The 8,268-nt window shown below is 57.8% G+C and overlaps 1 protein-coding gene across 1 annotated transcript; it reads left to right on the top strand.

Annotated features, from left to right (window-relative positions):
• The first annotated feature begins 228 nt into the window (after positions 1-228).
• LOC130586260 (monocarboxylate transporter 7-like) lies at positions 229-8,041 on the top strand. The gene is made up of 6 exons (XM_057387014.1): positions 229-371; positions 2,899-3,140; positions 3,691-3,834; positions 4,474-4,602; positions 5,432-6,253; positions 6,806-8,041. The coding sequence occupies exons 2-6, from the start codon at positions 2,906-2,908 to the stop codon at positions 7,072-7,074; spliced, it is 1,599 nt and encodes a 532-aa protein (XP_057242997.1). The 5' UTR covers positions 229-371; positions 2,899-2,905; the 3' UTR covers positions 7,075-8,041.
• Positions 8,042-8,268: the final 227 nt, after the last annotated feature.

An 8,268-nucleotide genomic window follows, 5' to 3' on the forward strand; every position in this document is an offset into this window, starting at 1 on the left:
CTGCCCGGGGGTTGCTCGGGGGTTGCTCGGGGGTTGCTCGGGGGTTGCTCGGGGGTTGCTCGGGAGCTGCGGGACCCCGCGGATCCGCCGCGCCGCCCTTGGCTGCACCGCCCCTCCCGCACACGCGGTGCCGCCGCTGGGCGAGCCGGGCCCGGCGCCGCGCACATGGGCGCTGCGGAGCCGCCGGCAGAGACCGGCTCCAGCCGGTATAAAAGGGCTGCGAGCGAGCACCGAGCAGCAGCAGCCGCCGCCGCGGGCAGCGGGAGCAGCAGCGGCCGGAGGCCGGCGGGCAGCGGGGCCGCCTCCTCGCCGAGGGTCGCCCGCTCGCCCTCCCGGGCCATGGGCAGCCCCTGACCCCGCCGCAGCACCGGGTGAGTGGGGCTCCCGCCCGGGGATTCCGGGGGAGCGGGGTGGGGGAGGGCTTTGTTTCACCGGGTTTTTTTTTTTAATTTTTTTTCCCCCCGTTTGGGGCTCTTTTTAACATAATTTTTTTTCATTTTTCCAGCGTTTTCTTTCCCCACCTCCCCTCGCCTGCATCCCTGTATTTTTAGCCCGCGGCCCCGGCGATGCAGGAATCAGGGCTGAAATGTTGGGAAAGTGATGCAGGGAAGGGGGGGCCACGCCGGGCCCCCGCGCTCCGGCTTCTTCGTTTTCAATTTTTTTCCCCGCCATCACTATTTCTTTTAATCTTTAAATGTACAAAACACACGCCCAGGTTCGCGGTTTCTCCGCGTTGTTTTTCCTTTCCTTATTATTATTTTTTTTTCCCTGTTCCCTAAGCGTGCTTGCTCCCGATCTCGCTCTCCCCCCATTGCCCGTGCGGTGACACAGGAATTCACGGCAGCCCCGTCCCCTTTCTCCGGGGGTCTCCGGGCACTTCCCACAAACTTCGGCCGCCTGCGGGGGTCCCGCCCGCGCCCCTCGCCCGCTCCGGGCTGCAGCGGAGCCGGGCGCGGGCGGCAGCGCAGGGATGCAGGAGCCCACGCCTCGCTCCATCCCTGGCACCGAGGATCCCCCGGGAGCCGCGCACCCGCCTTGCGGCACCGCGGGAGGGGCTGCGGACCGTGGGGACCCCCCTGCCCCTCTCGGGGACCCCCACAAGGGGCTCCCAGCCCGGCCGAGCTCCCGCGGGGCCCCGGTGGGCGCCGCTGCCGGTGCCGCGCACTCGCCTGCTCCGCCGTGCGAAGTTCCCGGGGGGCTGGGGCGGAGATGCCGGAGCCGCCCGGGTTCTCCCGAGCCGAGAGCGCGGTGCCGACGATCCGAGTCTAAAATGGAGGAGGGAAATGCCTGGTGGCTGCCGGGGACGGCGGCGCGGGGGGGAGCGCACGGCACGGCCGCAGGTCCGGGCGGGACGGGGCAGCGCACGGGGCGGCTGCTCACGGACACCGCTCGGGGCTCTGCCGGGCTGAACGGGGACAGCGAGGGGACTCGGCCGCGTTCTGTGCCCGCAGGGGACCGGCGGTGACCCCGGCACTGGCACCTTCCATGCACGTGTGGCGGTGACCCCGCCACTGTCCCCCTGCGCACGTGTGGCAGTGACCGTGGCACAGTGGACACCCCTGCAGGTGTGGCAGTGACCATGGCACAGTGGACACCCCTGCAGGTGTGGCAGTGACCGTGGCACAGTGGACACCCCTGCAGGTGTGGCAGTGACCGTGGCACAGTGGACACCCCTGCAGGTGTGGCAGTGACCATGGCACACTGGACACCCCTGCAGGTGTGACAGTGAGCCTAGCACTGTCCCCCCGGTGCAGGTATGGCAGTGATTCTGTCACTGTCCCCCTGCACAGGTGTGGCAGTGCAGTGGCCTCAGCTCAGTGGCCCCCATGCAGGTGTGGCAGTGGCCAGACACTTGTGCCCCTTGCACAAGTGTGGTGGTGACCATGACACAGTGGACCCCCATGGCAGTGACCCTGGCACAGTGGACCCCGTGCAGGTGTGGCTGTGACCCCAGCACTGTCCCCCCCTGTGCGGGTGTCATGGTGACCCTGGCACTGTCCCCCCCGTGCAGTTGTGGCAGTGACTCTGGCACTGTGACCCCAGCACTGTCCCCCCCCGTGCGGGTGTCATGGTGACCCTGGCACTGTCCCCCCCGTGCAGTTGTGGCAGTGACTCTGGCACTGTGACCCCAGCACTGTCCCCTCCGTGCAGGCGTGGCAGTGACCCTGGCATTGTCCCCCCCCCCCCATGTGGGTGTGGCAGTCACCCCAGCACACTGTGCTCCCCCTGACTGTGACACCGGCGCTGTCCCCCCTGTGCAGTTGTGGCAGTGCCGGGGTTCCATGAGGAGCTCCATGCGGGACCAGAGCCACCCCTGCGCACCCACAGCCCCCGGGTGACACGGAGCAGGGCTGAGGACACCCCGTGTCTTATGGGGTGATCCCCCTGCAGCCCCCCCTGCCCTGGGGGTGGCAGCGGTGCCAAGGGCTGCGGGGGAGCCGGTGCACGCGGGGATGTCCCCACCCCCCGTTTTGAGGTGTGGGCAGCCCTGAGCTGCTGTTTTGGGGGGAGCCAGACTGGGGAGGACGGGGTGGCCCGGGGGTCCGTGTGCTCCAGCCCGCGCTGGGTTCTGCGGTGGATCTTTCACGAACCGCATCCATCCGCCCCCGTGCATCGCCAGACTGATGACAGCTCCCAGCTCCCGGGCTGGGCTGCTGGAAAAAGCTCTGCCCGAGTGCTGAGCCCAGAGTTTCTGCTGCTGGGCTCGCAGGGCACCGGCAGGAAGGAGCCCTGTGGAGGGACAGAGTCAGAAATACCAGCCCAACTCCCACATTTAATCCCTGGGCAGCGCCGGGTCCAGCTCGCGCTGCCTGAGGGTTCCACAGCTCCCAGGCTGTGCCTCTCCCAGCAAAACTCAGCTTGAACTGACGCCTGACTCTCTCTCCCCTCGTCCTGCAGATCCAAAATGACGGTCAAAGCTGTAAAGATGCCGTGCACCTCTGCAAACGTTTATACTAAAGTGCCTGACGGAGGATGGGGCTGGACGGTCGCCTTCGCGTTCTTTGTTGTGGAAGCCCTGACATACGGCATCATCAAATCGTTTGGAGTCTTCTTTAACGACCTGATGGAAAGCTTTGATGAAACCAACAGCAGGATATCGTGGATTATATCCATCTGTGTGTTTGTACAGACCTTCACAGGTGAGGGGAGCAGGGTGCAGGTGCAAGGGGCGGCTACGCTGCTGACTCAGCACACCAGGACCTGGCACCTGTGACTTTGGTGCCTCTAATGGCTCCACTGTAAATTAAATCAGGGCCATAAAGCTCAGAGGCTGCTCCTCAAACTCTGAGAAATGTCTGTCTCAGCCTGGCAGTCCTTGGGTGGTGCAGGGACATGGTCCGTGTCGCTGAACCTGACCCAGTGGTTCAGGTCTCACCAGCAAGGGGCAAAAAATAGAGTTTTGAAAGCAAACTCTGCAATGAAAAGGATTAGAAATAGCTTGAGCCTCGCTGAAATCCAGTGCTGTCCAGGCATGTGGCTGCAGATTTGTCTCAGGCTGCCACGGGCTCAGCTTTAAGTCTGTTTTGGTGATTTTTTTAGCATGTCCCAAACGCTGTGAGCTGTGCAGTGCTCCGAGGGTGAGGTGGCACCTCATGGGGACTGGGCAGGAGCACGAGCAGAGCCCGTGCAGGAGTTGGTGACTGTGAATTTGCCGGGTTGGGCGCTGACCGAGGCTCTCTCCCTCCGCAGCTCCTCTGTCGACGATCCTCAGCAACCGCTTTGGCCACCGCCTGGTGGTGATGGCCGGGGGGGTGCTGGTCAGCAGCGGGATGGTCATCGCCTCGTTCGCCCGCTCCGTGGTGGACATGTACATCACCATCGGCATTGTCTCCGGTGAGTGCTCTCTCCCGTGGCACACGGGGTGTGCTCAGTGCTGCTGCCCCTCCAGAGCTCACCCTGAGCAGGGATGGACCCTGGGCTTGGCTTTCTGCCCTGCCTCACCTGGGCACCGCCCTTGTGCATCTGCGCTGGTCACTTCTGGACTGGGATCGCTGGGGAGACCAAAGCTACGCCCGGCCTCAAATCCTCTAACGCTCCCTCTGTCTCTGGTTTCTTTTCCTGACACTTTTCCCTCTCTCCAGCCTGGCCTGGGTGTCCTGCTCATGTCCTTGCCTTGCTTAGGGGGAGCAGTTGCTACAGGCTCAAATACTTTAAGCAGACGAGGTCCTCAAAGCGGACCCCAAAGCTGGCTGTTTGGGAGCAGAAGGCAATATCTAGCAGGTTTGGGAGGCTGGGGCTCTTGGTCTGGATTTTTACTTTTTTTCTGGTTTTTTTTTTTCTCTTCCTCACTCCCATTTACAAAAAAAAATAACATTCTGGTTTCCCCAATGATTTTTTTTCCAGGGTGACTTGCTGAGTTGGCCGAAATGATTCTGTAATCACCAACCGGGAAAGCCGACTTAACGTGCTCTCGCATCGGTGTTTCCCCCTCCTTTACTTGTTGTTATGGCAATTTTTGGCATTTATTCACAGGCCTGGGATACTGCCTCTCCTTCCTCCCGACTGTCACCATTTTATCACAGTATTTTGACAAAAGGCGCTCGCTGGTCACAGCGGTGGCATCCACAGGGGAATGTTTCGCCGTCTTCTCCTTCGCACCAGGTACGGGCACGGCGGTGCTGCCACCCCTTCCCCCGAGCAGACAGGAGCCAGGGGCCCACAGGTGGTTGCCCACATGCCCGTGGCACTCATGGCAGAGTGACAGGCTGTCCCCAGGGGTGTGTGACCCTGCCTGGTGACGCGTGCCAGCGCGGGACATGCCTGCTTGATACGCAGCCCGCCGGGCTCCCTATATAGATCTGGCAGGCTAAAAATAAGCCCGAGAAACTCCAGCTATTTAAAACACAGCAGTACCCAGAGCTGCTCCTAAAGGTTAGTGGGCTTGTGCTCAGCACAGGCTGCCAAAGTGCCGCAGCTTTTTGGGGACCTGTCCCCAGTTGCCACGGCCCTGTCACCCCCACCGTTTATGAGATGTGCTCATCTGCTCCAGGCTAATACCCACAGCAAAGCTGCTTTGGGTGCAAACGAAGGCTGCTAATTAAGCAGTGACGTTGCACCTCTGAGCAGGGTTAGGAGACTTCCTCTGCTGGCTGGTTTCAGGGTGAGGGCAGCTGACAAAGGAAGCTTAATCATTTTGTTTGCTCTCCTTCACTGTGAACAACACCCCCTTTGTCCCCAAACTTGCTGAGACCTCAAAAGGGTGGCTTCTGCTAGCCAGGTGGCCAGCACAGCTTTTGGCTGCTGTCTGCTGTAGCAGAGGGGAGGGAGGTGGGTGCCAGACCCTCGGGCAGGAGGGATCCCCTGCTCAGCCTCTTCCAGAGGTGCTTGGAACCCTCCAGTGGTGAATCTCCAGTTCCTCCCCTCACCGTAAATCCAACTCCTTGGTGTAACTACAGGCCTTGCCAGTGACATCTCTCTCCTCTCCCCTCAGCAATCACGGCCCTGAAGGAGCAGATTGGCTGGAGGTACAGCCTGCTTTCTGTCGGGGTGCTGCAGCTCGGCATCACCGCCTGCGGATCGCTGCTGCGCCCCATCGTCATCAGAGAGCAAGAAGAAGTGAAAGCGCAGCCTCCAGAGGAGTCCACAGAGACAAAGTACATGCTTGAAAACGAGCAAACATGCACCTCAATCGAGTCCATAGACTCAGGAGTCGATATAACTACCTCACCCAGCAATGTGCCTGGAAAAACCAAAGCAGAGCCGAAAAGTGAAGAACCAAAGCAACACGGACAGAACCCCGTAGAAAATAACAGCACCCCTCCAGAACCAAAAACCAAACTACTGGACTTCTCTGTGATGAGAGACTATAGCTTTATCTGTTATGCATTCTTTGGCCTGTTTGCAACCCTGGGCTTCTTCGCTCCTTCCCTCTACATCATCCCCCTGAGCCGCAGCCTGGGCATCGGCAAGGACCACTCTGCCTACATCCTGTCGGCCATGGCCATCGCCGAGGTGTTTGGCAGGATTTTTGCGGGCTGGGTGCTCAACAAGAAGCCCATCCGCAAGATCTACATCGAGCTCATCTGCGTGGTCCTGCTGGCCGTAGCGCTGGTTGCCTTCCCCTTTGCCTCTGGATTCTGGGGCTTGATGATATGTAGCGTTTATTTTGGGTTCATGCTCGGCACGGTGGCGGGCACGCATATTCCCCTCCTGGCTGAAGACGACGTGGTTGGCATCGAGAAGATGTCTTCTGCAGCTGGAGTCTACGTCTTCATTCAGAGCTTAGCTGGGTTGGCTGGACCACCCCTTGCAGGTAACTAAAAGTTGCATTTTCATTTTGTTTTGGAGGTGTTTGCCAGCTGTTGGTGCTGATCTCTGCCTAGGGAAGGGTTCTGGCAGCACTAATCACAGCTTCTGAAAGCCCTGCAACCAGCACTGGGAGTCTCCCAGAGCCAGCAGACTGCAATGCAGCTCTGCAGAGTCCCACAGATGAGGCACTGAGGAACCTCAGAGGGAAGGGAAATGCTGCAGTGCTACCCTGATCCTGTTAGAATCCCAAAGCTGGCATCACTTCAGGCACAACAGAGGCGAACCGCTCGCGCTGTGCCTGTGCCACTGCAGAAAGGTGAAGCCTGGCAGAACAAACAGATGCCTGGTGCACCTCGGGCTCAGCATCCCCGCAGTGCCCAGGGGCTTCTGTGACCCTGTGTACCCCAGAACACAACGGGTTTGCTTTTTTAACACGGCATCTGTTTGTCACCGAGTTCTGGCCACAGATAAAATGCAGATTAAAACCCTCCAGGAGGGCAGGGCAGGGCAGGAGCGGGCTGTGCCTAACTGCTGTGAATGTTTTTTTTTTTTGTAGGTGTCTTAGTGGATACGACAAAGAACTACAGCTCAGCCTTCTACTCCTGTGCTGCTGGCATGGTCCTGGGGGCCGTGTTCCTGGCCCTGGTGAGGCCGTGCAAGACTGGGCTGTGCCACCACCAGCAGCAGCAGCAGCAGCAGCAGCAGCAGCAGCAGCAGGTGGAGGAGAGCACGGCAGGGCCACCACCAGAATTGCCAGATGACTTTATAGACATGGATATTGGAAAAGCGGAAAATTCAGGAAAAGGCTCTGACAGCGTGGTATAAAAAGCCCTGTTCCTTCTCCATCTAATAATGTACTCGGCGTAAGGCTGGGGGAAATGTCAGCTCTGCTCCACGTTTTAAAAGCTCCATTCTGAAGGGAATGTGGAATTTTAAATGTGAACAGTTGCTACCGACAACTTTTTTTTTTTTTTTAAGAAACATTAGACAGAACTTTTTTTAACCAACAATGGAAAGCTCCATAAAAAATACGGATAGTCACATAAGAATAATTCCCGTCTAGCATGTGATGCACACTTGCTTTCCTGATAACAAGCATAGGTAAAAGGTTCAACTGACCCCATAAATACTGACAACAGTGGCAGCAGAAGCAGCTCAGCCTCTGACTGTCACCCATCCCCRAGCACGAATTCCACGCAGAGCAGAACCCGACGATACGAACTGGAGACGAGCATTTCATACACCACCCGTAGCCAACTGAGTCTTCTTCTGGAAGAAGATTCTGTCCTCCCTTCTGGAGGGATACAGACTCATGTTTTAGCCTGGAAGAGGAGGAGGAGGCTAGGCTAGATAGCTGACAATTAGAAACCATTGCTAATGATCTTAACTTGAATGTCACAAATGCTGGGAAATCAAAGGCTCCGTGTGTCTTTATGGCCAGTTATTACTGCACATATTTCACAAGATCATTTTTCTTCTCCCGACTGGGATCCTTAGGACTGTTTCCTGTTGATAGTCAGATCTGATGTACTGTTTCTAATTTAACTAGTATTTATTAATTTATTCTGAGATTGTTAGAGGAGGTTAGAGCTCAAATAACTCGAGAGGAAAAATGATCTTCTGCATAACGGAAAGCTGTCTTTACATCAATCTCTTCAATGCCTATCTTGTATTGCTTGTGAAATTGTTGGGAAAATTACTCTTACAGCATAAACTGTAGCTGTTTTTAATAGGTAAGTCTTAAGTAACCCAGTTATTTAAAAAGGAAAAAAAAAAAAAAAAAAAAAAAGAACTAGAGCTCCAGCATTTCTTTCCATGGAAAAAGGTTCAGCTGCCGGAGCCAGCCCACCCCGCAGGGAGGGAGAATTTGGCCCAGGATGTCTTAATGTACCCGAAACCTTCGCTCACAGGTGCACAAGGAAATCTCTCTGCTGCAGCCCCAGCTGTCCCTGGCCCCCCCAGGACCTTCCCTTGTCCCTCTGCTCCCCAGCCCTGACACCCACAGGGTCCTGGGGTGGC

This window comes from Malurus melanocephalus, unplaced genomic scaffold, assembly GCF_030028575.1.
Source record: "Malurus melanocephalus ecotype Western Australia unplaced genomic scaffold, MMel_1.1 scaffold_1113, whole genome shotgun sequence".
In the NCBI taxonomy this organism is placed as follows: Eukaryota; Metazoa; Chordata; class Aves; order Passeriformes; family Maluridae; genus Malurus; species Malurus melanocephalus.

What these genes read in the sequence shown, in the direction of transcription:
- LOC130586260 (XM_057387014.1), top strand. Translation starts at nt 2,906, where the DNA reads ATGACGGTCAAAGCTGTAAAGATGCCGTGCACCTCTGCAAACGTTTAT. An exon ending in GTTTGTACAGACCTTCACAG is followed by an intron (nt 3,141 to 3,690) that starts GTGAGGGGAGCA and finishes CTCCCTCCGCAG; the next exon opens with CTCCTCTGTCGACGATCCTC. An exon ending in GGCTGGACCACCCCTTGCAG is followed by an intron (nt 6,254 to 6,805) that starts GTAACTAAAAGT and finishes TTTTTTTTGTAG; the next exon opens with GTGTCTTAGTGGATACGACA.